This window comes from Erythrolamprus reginae, chromosome 1 (assembly GCF_031021105.1).
Source record: "Erythrolamprus reginae isolate rEryReg1 chromosome 1, rEryReg1.hap1, whole genome shotgun sequence".
Taxonomy (NCBI): Eukaryota; Metazoa; Chordata; class Lepidosauria; order Squamata; family Dipsadidae; genus Erythrolamprus; species Erythrolamprus reginae.
In genome coordinates this window covers 684,618-709,278 of record NC_091950.1, presented here as the reverse complement: position 1 = coordinate 709,278, position 24,661 = coordinate 684,618, and the positions used below count along the sequence as shown (strand labels likewise).

Here is a 24,661-nt window from a genome sequence, read left to right as displayed (position 1 = left end):
TCTGTTATTGTATTCTATTCTAACTACATTCCAAGAATGGAGAAAACAGGATCTGAGTCAGAGCAAATGGAGCCATGCAGAAGTGAGTATCTGTCCTGGTTTGTTCCTTCACTTTACTGTTCAATGAGGCAGGAAAGTATAATGATGACTAGTTACACACTAAGCTAGAAAGCAGGAGGCTGTGAGTTCAAGTCCCCCTTTAGCTTTATGGAGCCTTGGTGGTGCAGTGGTTAGAGTGCTGTACTGCACGTTTCTTCTGCTGATCACCAGCTGCCAGCAGTTTGGCAGATCGAATCTCAGTAGGCTCCAGGTTGACTCAGCCTTCCCTCCTTCCCAGGTGGGTAAAATGAGGACCCAGATTGTTGAGGGGGGGGCAAGAGACTGATTCTCTGTGAACCACTTAGAGGGGGCTGGAAAGTTCTGTCAAATGGTATATAAGTCTAAATGCTATTACTATTATAGGAAGGTCTTCTCTATCAGGATCACAGGGACAACCAGCTTGCTTTACTTCTCTTCTCCCCACCCCCACCCCCAAGTCCACGTTCAACATCAGATTTAATTAATTGGTATTATTTTCATCAGTTTTCAGATACGCTAGTATTCAGGCACAGAGATGTTTAATGGGTGATTCAATAAATGCATAAAGGACTCTTCCCCTCTTTTGGATTTGATTACCTGCCATGACTGGACATTGGAGACCCCCCTTCCAAGCCTCCTCGTGGCTGGTCGCATTCCTGATCCATACAGTTCATGCAATGCGTGGGCCACAGCATAGACGGAATTGTAGATGCTGTAACTTTCACCCATCATGCTTCTTTCAAACAGGTAAGTTGGCATATTCTGCAAATTCTCCTTTCCTGTACAACGTCTTTCAAACCAGCTTGGTTTGTGGAAAATGCAGTCAAACAGCTTTTCCCACCACAGTGGTAGAAAAACATCCCCTTGTGGGTCCAAAGGGTCTAAAGACAGCAGGAAACGGCTGAATTCGGGGACATCCCATTCTTGGTCCCTAAACTGCAAAGCTCCATGCAAGTACTTTGAAAAATATAATATCCTGCGTTTACTCTCCATCGCACTAAGTTTACAGTGGGAAGTAATTATCCAAACTTTCCAGAATGCTGACTTTTTAACTAGGGAAGACAAAGTCAAAAGAGCGATAAAATGTGAAACAAAATCGTCGTCTCCAAAGAGAATAATCACTTCTTCTTTGAGCAAAGTTTTCATACGGGTTTCCAAATCCCACCTGGAAGTAACACCAGAAATTAACAGTTTGCAGAAGCCCAAGCAGATCTCCTTCTCCTTCAGCATTGGCACCAGAGATGAGACAAATTGTTCTCCATTGTCATCTTTAGGGGCGTAAAGGCCAACCCAGTTCCACTGGAAGTGCAGGAGCAGCTGGACCAAACCCACATACTGGGGAAATTCACGGGGGTTATTCCGGAAGAAGGAAGGGGAAAGGGTTCTCTCCTCCTGGGACAGGTCAAAGCCAACCCCGAGCTGGAAAAGGCAAGAATCCTCTTTAAGAGACAAAGGACATTTTAATGCTGACTTCAAGGGTCCCCATTGGGTGATGTATTGCCCACCACTCAGGTTCACCCACTTGGAGTGGCAGGCTTCATCTTCCTCCCTCCTTAAAAAGAGCCACCAGTTACCCCTCTTGCCTGGTTAGGCAAAACAGGTCAAGAGTCAAGGGAAGAAGCCTTCAAAGAGAGATGAGATGAAATGTCCTCCATTGTCATCTTCGTTGGCCACCCACCCAACTCAATTCCACTGGAAATACAGAAACAGCTGGACCAAACCATCATACGGAGAAAATTCTTTGGGATTAATCTCAGAGAAGGAAAAATGAACTCTCCTGTCTCCCTGGCTGAACTCAAAGCCAACCCCGAGCAGGAGAATATGAGATGCTTCTTTCAATGTAAGAATTTTGTCAGAGTTCCACATAGCATCCAAAACTAAATCAGAGTCCGAGGCAAAGTATTCCTCAAAGTTCCAATTTATTAGCAGATTTTCTCCACCCAGTTGAAAGTCCAACCCTTGTCCCCAGACCCCCAAATCCACCATGTTGAGCAAACTTTATCTGCCCATTTTCAGATCCACCCATCTCCTCCTGTGCAGGTGCAGAAGTGCAAAGACAGAGGATGACCTTGAGTATCTAGAAAGAATTTGTTATGGCTTCCTACAGACAATTCCCTGTCATACAATTCCCACTCCCAAATTCCCACAGCAAATCATAATCATAATCATAATCGTAATCGTAATCATCATAATCATCATCATCATTTATTAGATTTGTATGCCGCTCCTCTCTGAAGACTTGGGGTGGCTCACAACAACATAAACAGTGTACAAATCCATTTTCTATAAATACAATTTAAAACCCTTATTATAAAATAATCACACAATCCAATCAAACCATACACCAAACTTGACAATTGGAGGGGGTGTTAATTTCCCCATACCTGGTGGTAAAGATGAATTTTTAATAACTTACAAAAGGCAAGGAGGGTGGGGGCAGTCCTAATCTCCAGGGGGAGCTGATTCCAGAGGGGTGGGGACACCAGGGAGAAGGCTCTTCTCCTGGGTCCCACCAGACAACATTGTTTAGTCCAGTGTTTCCCAACCTTGGCAACCTGAAGATATTTGGACTTCAACTGTTGAAGTCCAGATATCTTCAAGTTGCCAAGGTTGGAAAACATGGTTTAGTCGATGAGAGCTGGAGAAGACCAATTCTGTGGGACATAATCGTTCACTGGGATTCGTGCTGCAGAAGGTGGTCTCAGAAGTATTCTGGTCTGATGCCATGTAAGGCTTTATAGGTCATAACCAGCACTTTGAATTGTGACCAGAAATTGATCAGCAGCCAATGCAAGGCACAGAGTGTTGATGAGACATGGGCATATCAGAGGAGGCACATGACTGCTCTCGCAGCTGCATTCTGCACGATCTGAAGTTTCTGAACAATCTTCAAAGATAGCCCTGTGTTGCAGTAGTCGAACCTCGAGATGACGAGAGCAGTGGTGACTGTGAGCAATGACTCCCGGTCAAAATAGGGCCGTAACTGGTGCACCAGGCCAACCTGGGCAAACGCCCCCCTCGCCACAGCTAAAAGATTATATTCCAATGTTAGTTGTGGATCAAGGAGGACACCCAAGTTGTGGACCCTCTCTGTGAGGGTCAATAATTCCCCCTCCAGGGTGATGGAGGGACAGATGGAATTGTCCTTGGGATTCAAAATCCACAGCCACTTTGTCTTGTCAGGGTTGAGTTTGAGCCTGTTGTCACCCATCCAGACCCCAACAGCCTCCAGGCACCGGCACATCACTTCCACTGCTTCGCTGACTGGACATGGGCTGGAGATGTACAGCTGGGTATCATCAGCATACTGATGATATCTCACCTCATGCTCTTGGATGATCTCACCCAGTGGTTTCTTGTAGATATTGAATAGCAGAGGGGAGAGGACTGACCCCTGAGGCACCTTACAAGGGATTAACTTAGATGTCTACCTCTGACCCCTCAGTAACACCGACTGCAACTTACCAGAGAGATAGGAGGAGATCCTCTGCAGAACAGTGCCCCCCACTCCCAACCCCTCCAGCCGGTGTAGAAAGATACCCTGGTCGATGGTATCGAAAGCTGCTGAGAGGTCAAGAAGCACCAGGACAGAGGATAAACCCCTGTCCCGGGCCCACCAGAGATCATCCATCAGCGCGACCAAAGCATATTAATATAGTATGAAGTGGGAAAGATGGGAAGGAAAAGAGGAAGCACAGTAAGAGAGAAGAGGAACAAGGTCACAGGTGGAACATAGAATAAGCGGGGGAGTAAGAAGTAGCTATAAGGAGTAGGATGCGTTTGTTTGTTTGTTTGTTTGTTTGTTTGTTTGTTTGTTTATTAAATGTATAGGCCGCCCTTTTCCCCACAGAATTAGGGCGGCTTACAGAAATAAAATATAGGCAAAGATAAAAATAGTGCAATATGATTACAAAGTTAAGAGAAATAAAAATAAGACTCAGTCTCAAAACAATCAATCATCCCTCCTTCATACTACTGGCTGGAGCGGAACTGTCACTCACGGCCCCAATTTATGTCCTGCCAGCACAAATGTTTTTAATGTCTTTCGGAAGGTGAGGAGAGTGGGGGCAGTACAACCTCCCACCCACCCAAGCAGGAGACCCTACACCCTTCCTGACAGATGGCAGTCCGGTCTCTTCTTGAAGGCCTCGGGTAATGAAGCTCTCACAACTTCCAAAGTCAACTTCTGATCCATCGCTTGATGGTTCTCACTGTCAGAAAACTTCTACTTATTTCTAGGTGGAATCTCTCCTTGTTCAGTTTCCGTATACCAAATGGCTCGATTCGTGTCTGCGTATTTTATCCTTCAGGTGGATAAGTTTCTGCCTTAATGTGTTATTGGGTTTAAAGTGTGTGTGTGTGTGTTGTGTTGGTTGAAAATCCTCCTGTGTTTTTCAGACATTCTTGTATGGGAGGAAAACATGCTCAGATTGTTCTTCTCACATTTATCTGTTAGTTCTTTTTTGGGATTTGAGGAAGGCCCAGTTGCAACAGCCACAACCTCTCTGGGCTTCCTCAATTCCTAAAGCACATCAAAGAAGCCTTCAAAGCCAAGAACCTCCATTTACCTTCTGAAAAACATCTTTGGGGCAACCACGACCTGCATTGAGACCTTCCCTGGACAATGTGAGCTTCTGTTGAGTGTCTACTCCATACTGTATCAAATGGAACCCCCTTACCTGTGGGACCTTGAAGGTGCTGAAGAGGGAGGCCATCAGCCTTGAGGATTGGGAGTTGAGACCTCCAATGACAGAGAGCAGAGGGTCCTGCCTGTCACATTTATAGCCTGGAACCATTCGGCCTCGTGTGGAGAGCAGGGAGAGGCTGAATAAGAAAATCCTCCTCTCCAACCTGTGATTGTCATAGAGGTGGAAGCCAAGGGTGATGTTGGGCAGGAGAACCGGATCCTTGTTGACCTCCCTGACTGCAAACACCAAGGCCAGGAACTGCTGGTAGTTCTTGGCTATGATTCTATTGTGAGAAAAAAAATAGAACAGGACAGAATATGGAATGGAACAGAATTTCTAAACAACAGAATATATATACATTGGGGAACATTACAGGACAGTTTGTGTGTGTTGGTGGGGATTGTCGTGGGCATGGCTTATGCATTTTCTTTCAACACCTTTCAGTGCAAATTGGCTGCTCTAGAATGGAGCTCCATTTTTGCTACCCCACTCTGTCACACACACACACCGGTCCTGGCAGTAGACCACCCCTGTGTGTGTGTGCTCTATGGAGTAGCAGGTCCCACATTACAAAAGGTTTTATTGCTAATGTCATTAATGGTGAGTACTCTGAGCAGAGCCTGGTTACAAGCGGTGTGCCACTAGGGTCTGTTCGAGGTCCTATTCTTTTTAATATATTTTTGAGTGACATAGGGGAAGGTTTGATAGGGAAGGATTGCCTATTTGCCGATGACTCTAAAGTGTGCAATAGGGTTGATATTCCTGGAGGCATCTGTAATATGGCAAATGATTTAGCTTTACTAGATAAGTGATCAAAGCAATGGAAACTGCAGTTTAATGTTTCCAAATTTAAAATAATACACTTGGGGAAAAGGAATCCTCAATCTGAGTATTGTATTGGCAGTTCTGTGTTAGCTGCAGTAGAGGTAGGGCAGGCGTTCCCGAAGGACAGGGTGATCAGCTGTGAGGCGGAGCTCCGGAACTGAGGCACCGATGGTGAGGGGGCTGGGAGAAAGCACTCTTGTAGCCCCCTTGCCATCGATGCCTCAGTTCCAGAGCTCCGCCTCACAACTGATCACCCTGCTGCCGCCCCACGGCTACTGCCCAATGCCGCTGCTAAGAGGGAGAGAGAAAGGGGGGGAGAGAGAGCTAGCAAGAGAGAGAGAAGAGAAAGAAAGCAAGAGAGATAGAAAGAAAGAAAGTGTGTGTGAGAGAGAAAGCAATAGAGAGGGAGAAAGAGAGAGAGAGAGAGAAAGAGAGAGAGAGAGCAAGAGGGGGAGAGAGAAAGAGAGAGAAATGACTCTTGATTTAAAGCATATGGTAAAAAGCACCCAAAAAATAACAGAGAAAAAAAAACCCAGCCATTTGTGTCTGTGTGTGTGTGTGAACTCTTGAACCATTCCAATAGCTCACATCTAATTGGAAATGGTTCAAGGGTTCACACACACACACACACACACACAAGGGGGGAGGAGACAGGGATGGAAAAAGAGAAGATAATAATAGTAATAGATTTTGGTTTTGTTTTATTATTAATTTCTTTTAATAAAAAAGGGATTTTTTTCTTATTTATTTATTTATTTATTTATTTATTTATTTATTTATTTATTTTCTATGCCACCCAGTCCCAAAGGGACTGTCACTCAGACACTATACTTTTCTGCCCACACCGAAAAAAAATTAGAGGGAACATTGGTCAGAGGTCGAATTCTAGGTTACTCCCTAGTGGGGTGCCTCAGGAGTCGGTCCTCTCCCCTCCCGCTATTCAATATCTACATGAAACTGCTGGGTGAGATAATCCAGGGGCATGGGGTGAGGTATACAATACAATGCCAGTACGTGTGCAACAAGCCCACCTGAACCGTTAAGTCCAACTTCACAAAGAGGGACTCAGAACCCACAATCTCTACGTAGGCACAGGCTCTCCATTGCTATAATAGCCACTCCTTCCCCCCCTTCCCTGGGGTCGAGGTTGATGCCATACCTGAAACCCAGCTGGGCAGATTTCAGAGAGAGAAACTCCTCCCTGTATGACCAGCCAGGTCTCAGTCACACATGCCAGATCGGCCTCCTCATCCAGGATCAAATCCCAGAGAAGGAGAGCTTTATTTACCACCAACCTGGCATTGAGTAGCAGCAGCCTGAGCCCAGGGCCAGAATTATACTCGTCACCAGCATCCTGGTTTGAGCTCCCGAAACCAGAACAAGGAATCGTTATTAAGCAGCAATCCCTCCTTCCCCTGGAATGGCTAGCTCTATGGCTCCAGCCATATCTGCCTCTCCCCAACAGGACCGGAATGTTCTGACCCTCTGCCACCCCAGAGATAGGTGCCCCCTCCCTGTTGTGATTCCATCTGTGGCCCCTCAGGGACTGGCTGCTTCTCTGCCGGCTTCCTGCTCAGAGTGGGAGGATGAGGAACAAGAGGAGGAGGTTCAGGCAGACGGGGAGGAGGGGTCCCAGGCTGAGGGAGAGGGAGGACAGCCAGAGTCCCCCGAAGGGGAACTCTCCCCAGCAAGCAGCCAGGCTTCCTTAGATGAAAATGCACAAGCAATCATAGATCTACGGCAGAGAAGAGCAACACAACGAAGAGGACAATTAGCCAAGTACTTCCAGCACTAAAGAGGCAACAGCTGGGTTTGGGTGTGGTGCTCTCAGGAAAGGCTGAAAAGGCAGACCCACCCTTCCTGGCTTGTGGAGTATTATCTTTGGGAGTCCTGGGACCTGGCTGTGATCTTTGGCATCTTGGAATCCTGGTTTGTGACTTTGCATACTAAAACCTTGTGGGAAGAACAGGTTTTTCTCTGTGTTTATTTTTTCAAACTATAAAGTGCCTTTGTTTCTACCAGCGTGTCTGGCTGTTTTTTCCAGTTGGTGTTGAAGTCTGGGGGCACCCAGACAGAACAGAATAATACCCCACCAACCACCAGACACCTGGTTCTCATTTTGGAGGGGTGGTTTGGTTGTTTATTTTTCTTGCTCTCTGCTGCTGGTTCCTTGTTGGACATTTTTTGCTTTTTGGCTTCCTGTTTTTGACTGCCACCATGGACGTTTCTGCAGCTGACATGCAGGCTGTCTTTGCAGAGTTGCGAGGGGACATTGCTCAGTTGACGCAGACAGTCCTGGGGTTACAACGCCAAGTGGAGGTTTTGTCCCAGCCGGCCCCACCCCAGGCGGCCCCTGTGGTACCTCCTCCAGCACCTTTGCCCAGGAGGAAATGTTTTGTGGCGATGCCGGAAAAGTTCTGGGGGGACCGGCGGCTGTTTTCGGCGTTCCAGAACCAGGTGCAGCTGTTTATCAACGCCCAGATGATGCACTTCCCGGGGGATGACCACAAGGTGGCGTTTCTGTGTAGTTTGTTGGCTGGCCCTGCAGCATTGTTGGTGGCACCTTACCTGGCTCGGGATGACCCGCTACTCCAGAACTATGCTGCTTTCTGTGACCTGCTGCGTCACCAATTTGCGGACCCGGTGCAGGAGCAGACGGCCATGCGGGCGCTGAAGCAACTGCGCCAGGGTTCGCACCCCCTGGCGGACTACATGGCTGACTTTCGGTCTCTGGCCGGGCAAGTCCAGTGGAATGAGGCTGCCCTGATCGAGGCCTTTCAGGACAGACTATCAGACACTATGTTGGATGAACTGGTGCATGAGGTGATGCCCGGCATGTTGGACGCTTTGGCGTGGCATTGCTTGGCAATAGAGGCCAGGCTGATGGCCAGGGAAGTCCGTCGAGCAGGACGGTCCAACCCCCGTGCGTCAGGCGTCCCGCCGACACCTGTTCCGCGGCGGGGGTTGTCGACCATAGACACCCCGGCTCCGGTCCCTGCGCCCCAACGTTTTTCACCAGCGCTGCCTCCACGCCTGATGGATCATGTTGCCGCTGGGGAGCCGATGTACGTGAGTTACGCACGATCCCGACAGACCCCGGAGGAATGAGGGCGTCGGCGGGCGGCTGGGTTGTGCTTCTATTGCGGGGGCCCAGGACATTTTGCTGTAGTTTGTCCCCACAAGAGGCGGAGCACGGTGGCTGCCGCCGTTCCAGTACCCTCCAGCTCTCCGGTGCTTCCAATGGCGTCCCCCGTGCAGTTCCCGGAGACAACCCCTTGTGTCCCTGTCCCTGTCATGAACTCTCTGATGGCGGGGCCTTCGTCTGGAGATCCTCAGTCGCCGGAATGGTCGGGAAACGAGGGAGGCCTGGCTTGGTGGCAACACTAGGTCGGGTGGGGATCCCACTTTCTCCTGCTCCCACGGCTACCGACTCCGGACCGTTTCGACATCTGACGCTTGCGGTGATTCTGGATATTGCGCAACGGACTCAGACTTATCCAGCGTTGGCCCTCGTGGATTCGGGGGTGACGACTAATTTCTTGGACGAAGCTTTTGCCCAACGCCATTCCTTGCCCCTTTGCCCTGTCATCCCGCCATTAACTGTGGAGACCATCGATGGGCGGGTCTTGCTGGTTGGTCCCATCCGTTTCCAGACCCTGCCGGTGCGGATGTGCATCGGAACTCACGAGGAGGCCCTGCAGTTTTATGTTACCAAGGGGCTTCATTTTCCCCTAGTGCTGGGGTTGTCATGGCTGCGCGCGCATGACCCGCATGTGGTGTGGTCCCAGAACCTGGTCACATTCTCCAGTTTGTAGTGCGTGGACCATCACCGACATGTGTGCGCAGCCCATGGCCCAGTGGTTCCCGTGATCCAGTTACCCCATTGCCTCGAGGAGTTCGCCGATGTTTTTAACGAGAAGGAGGCGGATCGACTACCACCGCATCGGATGTACGACTGTGCCATAGACTTGATCCCTGACACCAAGCTCCCGGCTGGTCGTCTGTACTCCATGTCAGAGCCGGAGCTTGTGGCCCTCAAGGAGTTTGTTGAAAAGAACTTGGCCAAGGGATTTATTCAGCCATCCAAGTCCCCTTTGTATGCCCCTGTTTTGTTCGTGAAGAAGAAAACGGGCGATCTTCGCCTCTGTTGTGACTATCGGCGCCTTAACGCCATCACGGTGTGTAATAGGTACCCCTTGCCTTTGATCCCTGAACTCATGGACCGGTTGCGGACGGCAACGGTATTCACCAAAATTTATTTGCGCAGTGCGTACAGTTTGGTCCGGATGCAGGCCGGGGATGAGTGGAAGACAGCATTCGGCACGCGTTATGGCCACTTTGAATACACCATGATGCCTTTTGGCCTCACCAACGCCCCGGCCGTGTTTCAACATCTAATGAATGACGTGTTCCGGGACATGTTGGACCAGTTCGTAGTGATTTACCTTGATGACATTTTAGTGTATTCCCCGAACCATGCCTTGCACTTGGACCATTTGCGCCAGGTCCTGCTCCGGTTGCGGGAGCAGCATTTGTATGCCAAGCTGGAGAAGTGCCAATTCTTCCAGACTACCGTCGAATTCCTTGGGCACATTTTGTCTCCAGGTGGCATTTCCATGGACCCGGGCAAAGTGGCCGCCCTTCAGTCGTGGCAACCTCCACGACGGGTAAAAGATGTACAACATCTTTTGGGGTTTGCGAACTACTATCGGGCTTTTATTCCGGGGTATGCCAAGTTAACCACGCCCTTGACTCGGTTGTTACAAAAACAAGTCCCGTTTGCTTGGGGGGAGGCGGAACAGCGGGCTTTTGAGGCCCTGAAAGCGGCGTTCATGGCGGAACCGCTTCTGCGCCATCCTGATCCTGCTCGGCCGTTTGTGTTGGAGACAGACGCCTCGGATGTAGCGGTTGGCGCCGTGCTTCTTCAAGCCCATCGTCCCGGTGACATCCTGTTCCTATGTGCTTACTTTTCCCGCAAATTGTCTCCCTCAGAAAGGAATTATACTATTTTGGAGAAGGAACTCTTAGCGGTGAAGGCTGCCTTTGAGCATTGGCGGCATTATCTGGAGGGGGCCCGTCAACAGATTGAAGTACGGACGGCTCACCGGAACCTCGAGTACCTGCAGACGGCGCGGAAATTAAACCAGAGACAGATCCGCTGGTCCTTCTTTTTCGCACGGTTCGATTTCCGCATCAGGTACACGCCCAGCGCCCAGAACCCTCGAGCGGATGCCTTGTCGCGCAAGCCGGAGTACACGCACCCGAAGGAGCCGGCTCCTCTGCAGATGGTTCTACCCCCTGCTGCTTTGGCTGCGACCCAGGACCCAGTGGACTTGCGTCGCCGTTTACGGGAGGCGCAGCGGGCGGATGGGTTTGTAGCACAGAGGGTGCGGGAGTTAACACCCAATTCCCCCTGGACATTTCAAGACGGTCTGCTTTGGTACCGGGGGCAGCTGTACGTTCCCGCTGGCCCAGTGCAGGGCCTAATTATGGCCCAATGTCATGACTGTCCAGTGGCGGGGCATTTTGGCCTGTTCAAAACATTAGAACTGGTCACTCAGACATTCTGGTGGCCAAGCATCCAAGATGATGTGCGTTCCTATGTGGACACCTGTGTCCGGTGTCGTACGGCCAAGGCGGTGACTGGAGCCCCACCAGGATTACTGCAACCTTTGCCCACGCCTGAGAGACCCTGGGGTGCTGTGTCCATTGACTTTGTAACCCATTTGCCTTCCTCAGCTCGCTTCACGGTAGTCATGGTGGTGATGGACATGCTCACCAAGATGGTTCATTTTGTACCGTGCACTAGTGTGCCCACTGCCCAACTCACGGCCCAAATGTTTATCAGCCACGTGTTTAGGTTACATGGGCTTCCGGATCGGGTGGTATCTGACAGGGGAACACAATTCACAGCCCGGTTCTGGCGGGAATTGATGTCGGCCTTGAATGTGTCCGTGTGCCTTGCATCGACACAGCACCCCCAGACCGATGGAGGCACAGAAAAGGTCATAGGGATACTGGAGCAATACCTGAGGTGTGTAGTGGCGGATCGCCAGACTGATTGGTCCAGATTCCTCCCTGTAGCGGAGTTTGCTTTTAACAACTCCCGCCACTCCTCGACCCGACTCACGCCCTTTTTCGCCAATTATGGCTTCCATCCTCGCTTCTTTCCCTTGACCCTCCTAGATTCCCCGGTGCCTGCTGCCGAGGACTTCCTCTCGGAGCTGCAGGCGGTCCACGAGATGGTGAAAAGGTACCTGAATAAGGCCAAGGAGGACTACAAGAGAGTGGCTGACCGCTCCAGACGGGATGTGCCCCCCTTGGTGGTGGGGGATCAGGTGTGGCTGTCCACGAAATACATAGCCTCTGAATTACCCAGACACAAATTAGATCCCCGGTTCCTGGGCCCCTTTCCCATTGAAAGGGTGATCAATCCGGTGGCCTACCGGCTCACCCTGCCGGCCAACTTGCGGGTTCACCCTGTGTTTCACCGGTCGCTGTTAGTCCCTGTCCCTCCCGATTGTCCGCTCCGTCCCAACGTTCCCGTGTTTCCTGCCCCGTGTGTTCGTGACCACCTCCCTGAGGCTATGGTCCATGCCATTATGGATTCCCGGTGGGCGGACGGTTGCTTCCAGTACAAGGTGCAATGGGTGGAGGGGGACCCTGATGATTGCTCCTGGGTGAAAGCGGCGTTGTTGGACGCTCCCGACCTTATTCGGGATTTTCCCGCCCAGTTTCCTCAGAAACCACGTCCTCTCTGCTGGCGGATGAAGAGGGGCCTTCCGCGGGGGGATGGTGTTGTGATTCCATCTGTGGCCCCGGCTTCCTGCTCAGAGGGGGAGGATGAGGAACAAAAGGAGGAGGTTCAGGCAGATGGGGAGAAGGGGTCCCAGGCTGAGGGAGAGGGAGGACAGCCAGAGTCCCCCGAAGGGGAACTCTCCCCAGCAAGCAGCCTGGATTCCTTAGATGAAAATGCACAAGCAATCATAGATCTACGGCAGAGAAGAGCAACACAACAAAGAGGACAATTAGCCAAGTACTTCCAGCACTAAAGAGGCAACAGCTGGGTTTGGGTGTGGTGCTCTCAGGAAAGGCTGAAAAGGCAGACCCACCCTTCCTGGCTTGTGGAGTATTATCTTTGGGAGTCCTGGGACCTGACTGTGATCTTTGGCATCTTGGAATCCTGGTTTGTGACATTGCATACTGAAACCTTGTGGGAAGAACAGGTTTTTCTCTGTGTTTATTTTTTCAAACTATAAAGTGCCTTTGTTTCTACCAGCGTGTCTGGCTGTTTTTTCCAGTTGGTGTTGAAGTCTGGGGGCACCCAGACAGAACACTCCCCTCCTGCCTCTCCAGCGTCAGGTGGACCAAAAAGTTCATGCATATCATTCCCATTCAATTCATACATTCCTTCCATCCAATCCCAAACATCCATCTCTAAAATTACCCCCCCCATGAATTAATTAAAAATATAAAATATAAAAATATAAAAAATTAAAATTAAAATGGTTAAATGGGTTAGCTGTTAAAATTAGTCTGAGACAATGATGTAATAGTCAGTTAGTTTAAAAGCAGTTCTATGGGAAAAATCATCAAACAATTTGCCACTCCAGGTCAATAAATGGGGCTACCCTTGAAAAGTGTTCAGAAACTTCAGATCGTGCAGAATGCAGCTGCGAGAGCAGTCATGGGCTTACCCAGGTATGCCCATGTTTCACCATCACTCCGCAGTCTGCACTGGCTGCCGATCAGTTTCCGGTCACAATTCAAAGTGTTGGTTATGACCTTTAAAGCCCTTCATGGCATCGGACCAGAATATCTCCGAGACCGCCTTCTGCCGCACGAATCCCAGCGACCGATTAGGTCCCACAGAGTGGGCCTCCTCCAGGTCCCGTCAACTAAACAATGTCGGTTGGCGGGCCCCAGGGGGAGAGCCTTCTCTGTGGCGGCACCGACTCTCTGGAACCAACTCCCCCCGGAGATCAGAATTGCCCCTACTCTTGCTGCCTTCCGTAAACTCCTCAAAACCCACCTTTATCGTCAGGCATTGGGAAACTAAACATCTCCCCCTGGGCACGTTTAATTTATACATGGTATGCTTGTGTGTGTGTCTGTTAGTATATGGGGTTTTTTTAAATCGTTAAATATTTTAATGAATCGGATTATTTGATTTGTTTTATACTGTTGTGAGCCGCCCCGAGTCTTCGGAGAGGGGCGGCATACAAATCCAAATAAAAGTAAAAAGTAAAGTAAAGTAAATGTCATCTGTACGTCTTTCTTTAACTCTTTGAATCTGCTATGTATAAAATCTTCCACTAGGGGCACAGTTCTCCAATAATGGTCTTCAAATAGAGTGAGCAGATGGAAGGTGGTGACGGGGAAGATGACAGGCAAGCTCTAATGTTAGCTGATATCCCCAGTCAATTGGCCTCGATGATTATAGGCAGTTCAGCAATTTGTTCACTTTACTCCCCAACATTGGTCATTCTGTTCTCTCTATTCTCTCACCAGTCGACATCCTAGGTCTGTGCGGTGGCCTCCAGCCAGCCTCGGCCTCCTTCCTCCCCTGGCCACCCATTTTCTTTCTCCCCCCCCCTTGGCACCGCCAGCTCTCACCCACCAGCGCCATCCAGGGGGTTGGGCTGTTGTCCCTCGCCCAGCAGCATTGGCAGCCTTCATCAGCCGGTCTCCCCTGGCTCCTCAGATCTCCTCAGTCGTCCTCCAACGCCGGCAGCAGGCCGCTCCCACCGACCTGCATCCTCGGCATCCCCGGCGTCCTCGGCCCCATACAGTCCCATTCAACTGGCAAGCCTGCCCCAGCCACCACTCTGGTCTCCGCTCCTTCCTCCTACATCCTGTTGTCTCTAAAGCCTCGGCACCCGTCACTCCCATTCCATGGTGCTGTGCCAGGAGGCTCAGCTCGCGTCTTTCCGCCTCCTTCTTCCTTCCGTGCCCCAGCTGATCCCATGCCAATCCTCACAACTGGTCTCTCAGTGCTGCTGTCCAAGCACCCACAGAAACGGCAGCATTCACTCTCTGAACCCCGAAATGGAGGGCTCAGCAACAAAGAGGAGAAAAACAATAACTGGCCTAGAATGAGTCATTGTCCAGTGTTTTCCTCCATAAATCTCAGAAGAGTGACAGCTCCACCATCTTCTCGCCACCCAGCACCTTGTCTCATACCCAGTTTGATATCATGGTGTGCAACCGGTACCCGTTGCCATGGATTCCCGAGTTGATGGAATGCCTGCAGGCTGCCACAGTGTTTTCCAAGATTGATCTATGCAGTGCATATAATTTGTTGAGGATATGATGGGGGAATGAATGGAAAATGGCGTTTGGCACCCAGTACAGGCATTTTGAATACACCGTTATGCCCTTTGGTCTCACCAATGCTCTGGCGGTCTTCCAGCACCTGATGAACGATGTGTTCACGGATATGCTAGACCATTTTGTGGTAATTTACCTTGATGACATTCTAGTATACTCCCCATCACAATCCAGCCATTTGTGGCATTTGCGCCGGGTTCTGCACCGTTTGCGAGTGCAGAGTTTATATGCCAAACTGGAGAAATGTCAGTTTTTTCAGACCACCATATAATTTTCTGGGGCATGTCATTTCTCCAGGGGGCATAGCCATGGACCTGGGCAAGGTGTCAGCTCTCAAAACCTGGCAACCCCCGCGGAAGGTGGAGGATGTGCAGAGATTGTTGGGGTTTGCGAATTATCCCAGGTTTTGCCACCCTGACAGCACCCCTCACCCACCTGTTGTGAAAACACGTGTCATTTCAATGTAGTGAGGTTGAGCAGCAGGCCTTTGTGGCTCTCAAGGACGCGTTTATGAAGGAACCCTTGCTGTAGCATCCTGATGCGTTTTATGCTTAAGACCTTCCACCATTCTTGTAGCCCGTCTTTGGACCCGTTCAATTTTGTCAATATCTTTTTGTAGGTGAGGTCTCCATAACTGAACACAGTATTCCAAATGGGGTCTCACTTACGCTCTATACAGCGGGATCACAATCTCCCTTTTCCTGTTTGTGATACCTCTAGCTATGCAGCCAAGCATCCTACTTGCTTTCCCTACTGCCTGACTGCACTGTACACCCAATTTGAGACTGTCATAAATCACTACCCCTAAATCCTTCTCTTCTGAAGTTTTTGCTAACACAGAACTGCCAATACAATACTCAGATTGAGGAGGACTTATTTATTTATTTATTATTTATTTATTTATTTATTTATTTATTTGTTTGTTTGTTTGTTTGTTTGTTTGTTTGTTTATTTATTTATTTATTTATTTATTTATTTATTAGATTTGTATGCCGCCCCTCTCCGGAGACTCGGAGCGGCTCACAACAAGAAACACTACAAATACAATACATTAAAACAATTAAAAACCTCAATATATAAAAAAAACAATCATACATCTCATACAGACCATACATAAAGGGGAACAGCCCAGGGGAATCAATTCCCCCATGCTTGATGACAGAGGTGGGTTTTGAGGAGTTTGTGAAAGGCAAGGAGGGTGGGGGCAGTCCTAATCTCCAGGGGGAGTTGATTCCAGAGGGTCGGGGCTGCCACAGAGAAGGCTCTTTCCCTGGGTCCCACCAGACGATATTGTTTCGTATGATGTTTCTATTAGATTGAAAGTCTCATAATTAGAGTAGGGCAGATGATTTCACTGGGTTTACAGTGGGGTTTTTTGTTTTTAGAATAGGGCCTGATGATGGATTGAAAGTGTTATAATTAGAACAGGGCAGATGTTTTTGCTGGTTTTTCAGTGTCTTTTTCTTTTCTTTAGGATCGGATATGATGATTCTATGGGACTGAAAGTGTTTTAATTAGAGCAGGGGAGATGATTTCACTGGAACTACAGTGACTTATTCTTCTTCTAGAAGAGGGTAGGATGACTCTATTGGATTGAAAGTGTTATGGATTGAAAACCTTATAATGAGAGTAGGGTAGGATGAATGTATGGCTTGCATTGGCTGCCGATCAGTTTCCGGTCACAATTCAAAGTGTTGGTCATGACCTTTAAAGCCCTACATGGCATTGGACCAGATTATCTCTGGAACCGCCTGCTACCGCACAAATCCCAGTGACCGCTAAGGTCCCACAGAGTTGGCCTTCTCCGGGTCCCAGCGACTAAAACAATGTCGTTTGGCGGGCCCCAGGGGAAGAGCCTTCTCTGTGGTGGCCCCGGCCCTCTGGAACCAACTCCCCCCGGAGATTAGAACTGCCCCCACCCTCCCTGCCTTTTGTAAACTACTCAAGACTCATTTATACCACCAGGCATGGGGGAGTTGAGATATTCCTTCCCCCTAGGCCATTACAAGTTATGTTTGTGTGTATGTTTGGTTTTATTATAAGGGTTTTTAGTTGTTTTATTATTGGATTGTCACATGCAGTTTTTATCATTGTTGTTAGCCCCCCCCGAGTCTACGGAGATGAATAAATGAATAAATAAATAAATAAATAAACAAACAAACAAACAAACAGAGTATTTAGTTTTGTTTTTATTCGCCCTTTTTTACCTTCTTTCTTATTTTTTTCCCTGCTATTTTTAAAATCTTCTTTACTCTCTATTTTTATTTTGTATTCAGATTATCTCCGAGACCTCCTTCTGCTGCACGAATCCCAGCGACCGGTGAGGTCCCACAGAATTGGCCTCCGTAGGGTCCCGTCGACCAAACAATGTCGGCTGGTGGGACCTAGGGGAAGAGCCTTCTCTGTGGCAGCCCTGACCCTCTGGAACCAGCCCCCCCCCCCCCGAGATATGCACTGCCCCCACCCTCCTTGCCTTCCAAAAGTGCTGACCAATGTTTTAAGTATGATTATTGAATGATTGGTTGATAAGTTTTTCTTTTTAATTGAATTTACATGATTGTATTTAAAAGTAGCATTAATTGGATTTATATTGTTGTTCTGTTTTTTTATATATGCTGTGAGCTGCCCTGAGTCCTCAGAGGGGGATGACATACAAATCCAAATAAATGATTTAGAAACATAGAAGACTGACGGCAGAAAAAGACCCCATGGTCCATCTAGTCTGCCCTTTTACTATTTCCTGTATTTTATCTTACAATGGATATATGTTTATCCCAGGCATGTTTAAATTCGGTTACTGTGGATTTACCAACCACGTCTGCTGGAAGTTTGTTCCAAGGATCTACTACTCTTTCAGTAAAATAATACTTTCTCATGTTGCCTTTGATCTTTCCCCCAACTAACTTCAGATTTAAATACTGTGTTGGAGGTAATCGGAAATTTTTGCTCCTTTTCTTCTCCCTTAATGTCCTTTTTCTTTTTCTCTTTTATTCTAAAGGGCATTTATTATGGAAGAGGGTTTAAAGCATACATGATAATTGATATGGAGGAGATTTTGAGAACATTGAAACATTATGATCTAATTAGTTTGATGTGATTAAGAAGAGTCACAGCCTAGAATGTATATTGGCTAACAGGTTTTTTTTTAATTTTTTATCATATAAGGAATTGGAATAATTATTTTTTCTTCAGATGTCAAATGGTAAGGAGGTGGCATTGGTTAATCTATCTATACGGAAATTGCAAAAATGATATATTGTAATGTAACTTAAAATTAGTGGTATCTTTTTTTCTGTACAACTGATTGGAGAAGAAACATTTTAAAAAAAATTACACCCCCCCCCAAAAAAAATCTTTATAGTCTGAAGGACAGAAGGGAAAGGGAAAATGAAGACAAGAACAAGGGGACACAATCTGGGGTTAGTTGGGGGAAACATCAGAAGCAAGGTGAGAAAATATTATTTTACTGAAAGTGTAGTAGATGCTTGGAACAAACTTCCAGCAGAAGTGGTTGCTGAATCCACAGTAACTGAATTTAAACATGCCTGGGTAAACATATCTCCATCCTAAGTTAAAATACAGGAAATAGTATAAGGGCAGACTAGACGGACCAGGAGGTCTTTTTCTGCTATCAGAATTCTATCTTTCTTTCTTTCTTTCTTTCTTTCTTTCTTTCTTTCCTTCCTTACTTACTTACTTACCTACCTACCTACCTACTTACTTACTTACTTATTTATTTATTTGAGTTGGAAGGGACCTTGTAGGTCATCTAGTCCAACCCCCTGCTCAAGCAGGAGTCCCTATACCATATCGGACAAATGGCAGTCCAATCTCCCCTTGAAAGTCTCAAATGTTGGAGTTCTCACAACCTCCTCTGGAAACTTCTGTTCCACTGGTTGATCACTCTCACCGTCAGACAGTTCCTCCTTATTTCCAGGTTCAATCTCTCCTGGGTCAGATTCCGTCCGTTAGTCATTATTTATTTTATTTTATTTATTTATTTAGTTTAACAAATATAGGATTGTAGTTTCTATAGGTATAAGATAAGTAGTAAGAAGTGATAAAAGAAGAGGCTAGCACAGCAGGACAGGGACGGTAGGCACAATTGTGCCCTTATGCCCGCCCCTTGTCTGGCCTTCTGGTGCCTTGGAAAACAGCCTGACCCCCCTCCCCTCTGTGGCAGCCCCTCAAGTATTGCCACCACATCTCCCCTGGTCCTTCTCTTTGCTAGATTAGCCAGGCCCAGGCCCTGCAACCTTTCTTCGTAAGTTCTAGTTTCCAGTCCCCTTATCATGGTGGTTGCTCTCCTTTGCACTTTCTCTAGAGTTTCAAAGTCTTTTTGGTAGTGTGGATGCAGTACCCTAGGTTGGTCTAATTAAGTGGTGTGGACGCAGTACCCTGTGTAGTGTGGGCGCAGTACCCTAGGTGTGGTCTAACTAAGGCTTGTTTATTAAGGCTCCTTGATTTTAAAAAAATGATAGTTTTACGAGAAAGCAGAAAATCTGTCCATCCATATCACAGACCATCTTACAAAGATTTCAACTACACTAGGAAATTGTGAGCCTTGCTAGAAGAAGATTTTACAAGAGAAGTCCCCCTGAGTCCCAAACAAAGCAAATAATCATCTAACCTTCCAGGTTTAACTTACTTCTTTAAAAAATCACGTGAGAATAAGTTTTTTTCATATTGTTTATGACTGTGGGGAGAAAACCTTTGCAGGTTCAAATTCCCACCAATAATAAAGTCGCCAGACCTGTAATAGTCCAATTGTCCCTGGGTCTGGAAAGGGTTTGTCAACACACATACGGTTTTCTCTGTCTTAGCAGAAGTGGGAGGCAGGAGCCAGAAGAGGAGCAGCAACAGAGGGAGAGGCAACCCAGTCATTCTTCTCTCCTAGATCAGAAATAAAGGTTTGTGTAAAAGCTGAATTGCACACCACACTTGAAATCTCAACAAAGCTTTAGCAATAGCAATAGCACTCATCTACCACTTCATGGTGCTTTTACAGCCCTCTCTGGGTAGTTTACAGAGTCAGCTTCTTTCCCCCAACCATCTGGGTCCTCATTTCACACACGTTGGAAGGTTGCGTCCCTTGTAAAATCATGGAATCAATTATAAATCGATCAATCACCCTCTACTTAGAATCTAATAACTGACTCTCAAACAAACAATATGGATTCAGAAAGAAACTATCCTGCAACCTACAACTACTTCACTGCAAAAACATTTGGACTACCCTCCTCGACCAAGGAAAATCCATTGATGCAATTTATATGGACTTTTGCAAAGCCTTCGACTCAGTGGTCCACGACAAACTATTCCTAAAACTCAAATCCTATGGCATCTCAGGACTCCTCCATAACTGGATTACTGCATTCCTGTCAAACAAGCAACAAATTGTTTGATCTGGTGACACCTGATGAAGTGGACAAGGCCATTGGAGCTGTGAGTTCCGCCACCTGTTTACTGGATCCGTGTCCCTCCTGGCTGGTTTCGGCCAGCAGGGAGGTGACACGGAGCTGGGTCCAGGAGATTGTCAACGCTTCTTTGGGGAGGGGGTCCTTCCTGGATCCCTACAAGGAGGCACTTGTGCGCCCCCTCCTCAAGAAGCCTTCCCTGGACCCAGCCATTCTCAACAACTACCGACCAGTCTCCAACCTTCCCTTTATGGGGAAGGTTGTTGAGAAGGTGGTGGCGCTCCAGATCCAGCGGTCCTTGGAAGAAGCCGATTATCTAGGTCCTCAACAGTCAGGATTCAGGCCTGTCTACAGCATGGAAACTGCTTTGGTCGCGCTGATGGATGATCTCTGGCAGGCCCGGGACAGGGGTTTATCCTCTGTCCTGGTGCTTCTTGACCTCTCAGTGGCTTTCGATACCATCGACCATGGTATCCTTCTGCGCCAGCTGGAGGGGTTGGGAGTGGGAGGCACTGTTCTTCAGTGGTTCTCCTCCTACCTCTCTGGTCGGTCGCAGTCGGTGTTAGTGGGGGGTCAGAGGTCGACCTCTAGGTTACTCCCTTGTGAGGTGCCTCAGGGGTCGGTCCTCTCCCCCCTACTATTTAATATCTACATGAAACCACTGGGTGAGACCATCCAAGGGCATGGGGTGAGGTATCATCAATATGCAGATGATACCCAGCTTTACATCTCCACCCCTTGTCCAGTCAGCGAAGCAGTGGAAGTGATGTGCCGGTGCCTGGAGGCTGTTGGGGTCTGGATGGGTGTCAACAGACTCAAACTCAACCCGGATAAGACAGAGTGGCTGTGGATTTTGCCTCCCAAGACAATTCCATCTGTCCGTCCATCACCCTGGGGGGGAATCACTAACCCCCTCAGAGAGGGTTTGCAACTTGGGCGTCCTCCTCAATCCACAGCTCACATTAGAGAAACATCTTTCAGCTGTGGCGAGGGGGGCGTTTGCCCAGGTTGGCCTGGTGCACCAGTTGCGGCCCTATTTGGACCAGGAGTCACTGCTCACAGTCACTCATGCCCTCATCACCTCGAGGCTCGAGTACTGTAATGCTCTCTACATGGGGCTACCTTTGAAAAGTGTTCGGAAACTTCAGATCGTGCAGAATGCAGCTGCGAGAGCTATCATGGGCTTTCCTAAATATGCCCATGTCACACCAAAACTCCGCAGTCTGCATTGGTTGCCGATCAATTTCCAGTCACAATTCAAAGTGTTGGTTATGACCTATAAAGCCCTTCATGGCACCGGACCAGAATATCTCCAGGACCGCCTTCTGCCGCACGAATCCCAGCGACCAGTTAGGTCCCACAGAGTGGGCCTTCTCCGGGTCCCGTCAACTAAACAATGTCATTTGGCGGGACCCAGGGGAAGAGCCTTCTCTGTGGTGGCCCCGACCCTTTGGAACCAACTCCCCCCAAATATCAGAGTTGCCCCCACCCTCCTAGCCTTTCGTAAGCTCCTTAAAACCCACCTCTGTCATCAGGCATGGGGGAAATGACATTTCCCTCCCCCTAGGCTTATAAAATTTATGTATGGTATGCTAGTATGTATGGTTGGTTTCTAAACTGTTTTTTTTAATTAACTTAAATATTAGATTTGTTTACATTGTATTATTGTTGCTGTGAGCCACCCCGAGTCTGCGGAGAGGGACAGCATACAAATCTGATAATAAATAAATAAATAAATAAATAAATAGTCAAAATTGGTAGTGCCATCTCCACCCCCGCCCCTGTCATAAGTGGCATTCCCCAGGGAAGTGTACTAGGTCCTACTCTCTTCATTCTCTACATCAATGACCTCTTGACCATATCTAAAGCAACTGTGTTCTTTTTGCCGACAATGTGAAACTTTTCAACACCACTGATAACACACTCACTCTCCAAAAATATCAACCAACAAATGCTCAGACAACAACACCCTTCTAAATGTCCAAAGATATTTCAACAGAAGAGCCCTTCACTCCTCCACTTGAAACAGAATATCCTACGAAGACAGACTGACAATCCTGGGCCTAGAAAACCTAGAACTATGGCGCCTAAAACACGATTTGAGTATTGCCCACAAGATCATATGCTGCAACATCCTACCGGTCAATGACTACTTCAGCTTCAACCGCAATAACACAAGAGCACGCAACAGATTCAAACTCAATACGAACCACTCCAAACTTGACTGTAAAAAAATATGATTTCAGCAATCAAGTTATCGAAGCATGGAACTCATTACCGGACTCAATTGTGTCAACCCCTAACCCCCAACACTTCTCCCTTAGACTCTCCACGATTGACCTCTCCAGATTCTTAAGAAGCTAGTAAGGGGCGTACATAAGTGCACTGGTGTGCCTTTCATCCCCTGTCCAATTGTCTTTCCTTTCTTTCACCTATCATATATATTCTCTTCCTTTCATATATCCTCTCCTCTAAGTTCACTTTCACCCACCATCTATATTATCACATGTCTATTTTTCTTCCCATGTATTTGTGTATTGGACAAATGAATAAAATACAGTAGAACCTCGACATACGAGCTGCTCTATATACGAGCATTTCGAGATGCGAGCTAGGAGGGGAGAGATATTGTTATTCTACTTACGAGCCCAAATTCGGGTTACGAGCGTTTCTTCCGCCGCCGCCAGGCTCCGCCCGGCTGTCATTTTGTAGAGAAGCAAGAAGTGGAGGAAGAGCTGGATGCTGGCGGCGGTGGAGGAAGGCAAATGCGGCTTGGAAGCTGGGAGGGGGCGGAATATGGGAGGAGAGAGGCAGCCTCCACACTTTCCTTTCAGAGGAAGAGCTAAGTGGCCAAAGACGTTCCGCCCCCCTCCCAGCTTCCAAGCCGCATTCGCCTTCCCCCGCCACTGCCATCCGGAGCGAGCTGCTGGGCTGCATGTGGCGGGAGAAGCCTGGACAACGCCGGAGCGCTGGGCAGCAGTACCGCCGCCGCGGGGAGAGGCGGGCATGTGGGCTGGCGGCATTGGGCTTGGTGGAAAGTCTGGGGGCAGCTACAGCGACTCCCCTCCCGTGGCTGCTGTTGAGGCGGCAGCGGCGTCCGCCTCCGGCGCGCGGCTCTCTCTCCATTCTTCTCTTTCCCCCTCTTGGGCTCCGAATGCAGCGGCGGGAAGAGGAAACGAGGCGCAAGGCAGCGCGTCTGCAGGAATGGGTGGTGGGGCGCTGTTGTTGTCCTCACGGCGCAAAGCCACACAGTCTCGGATCGCTTGCTTCCCCAGCCAGCAAGCTGGCTGCCTGGGAAAGCAGCGCATTTGAAAAACGCTTTCCCAGGCAGCCAGCTTGCCTCCTTCCCGCACCAATTAAATTCGTAAGTCGGGGTTCTACTGTAAATAAAAAATAAAAAACCCTTCAGGATCCTTCAGGACTAGCTCCTTACCTAAACTATGGTCACTAGCCACAGTCATCCCAATCTTCAAAAAAGGAGATCCAAGTAACACTGAAAATTACAGACCAATCTCTTTGGGTTGCGTCACTTGCAAAGTCATGGAATCAATCATAAACCAATCATGACACTCCATTTAGAAACTAATAATCGACTCTCCACCAAATCCTTTAGTTTCAGGAAAAAATTATCCTGTAATCTGCAAAGTCTTACGCTGCAAAAACACAAGGACCACACAACTTGATCAGGGTAAAACAATAGACACAATTTATATAGACTCTTGTGAAGCCTTTGATTCAGTAGTACATGACAAACTACTATTATTATTATTATTATTATTATTATTATTAGTAGTAGTAGTAGTAGTAGTAGTAGTAGTAGTAGTGTTCTGTCTGGGTCTCCCCAGACGCCAACACCAACCAAAAAGAGTATCCAGACACACTAGTAAAAAGCAAAGGCAATTTATATAATTGAAAGCAAACACAGGTAACAAAAACTGTTCTTACAGACAGGAACACTATGAAGCTTCACAGAGGTTTCACGAAGGCCAGGCAATAAAACAGGGTTCTTGCTGGCAAAAACAACGCTGGAGATAATAAAACCCTCGCCTCCCCCAAGTCTTCAGACTTCTAGGCCACAAGTCAAGATCAGGGACGCCAAGAATCAAAGCAAGGTCACAGGACTCCCAGTTGATAACTCTCCACAAGACTGTAAGGGAGGGCCTGCCTTTTCAACCCTGCTGAGGAGAACCACACCCAAACCCAGCTGTTGCCAATTCAGGGATGGAAATACCTTGCTAATTGGCCCCTTCTTTGGGCTGCACGTCTCGGCCTCATATCTATTATAGCCTGTGCGTCTTCATCCAATGAGTCCAGGCTACTAGC

General features: G+C 48.1%; 1 protein-coding gene across 1 annotated transcript in view; it reads right to left on the bottom strand.

Moving 5' to 3' along the window:
* Positions 1-4,874, bottom strand: part of LOC139158146 (vomeronasal type-2 receptor 26-like) — a 44,628-nt gene extending 39,754 nt beyond the window's left edge. The window contains exons 1-2 of the mRNA XM_070735565.1: positions 4,647-4,874; positions 676-1,497 (exon numbers count right to left, since the gene is read on the bottom strand). Of these exons, the coding sequence (XP_070591666.1) occupies positions 676-1,497; positions 4,647-4,874 (1,050 nt within the window). The remainder of the gene's footprint in view (positions 1-675; positions 1,498-4,646) is intronic.
* Positions 4,875-24,661: the final 19,787 nt, after the last annotated feature.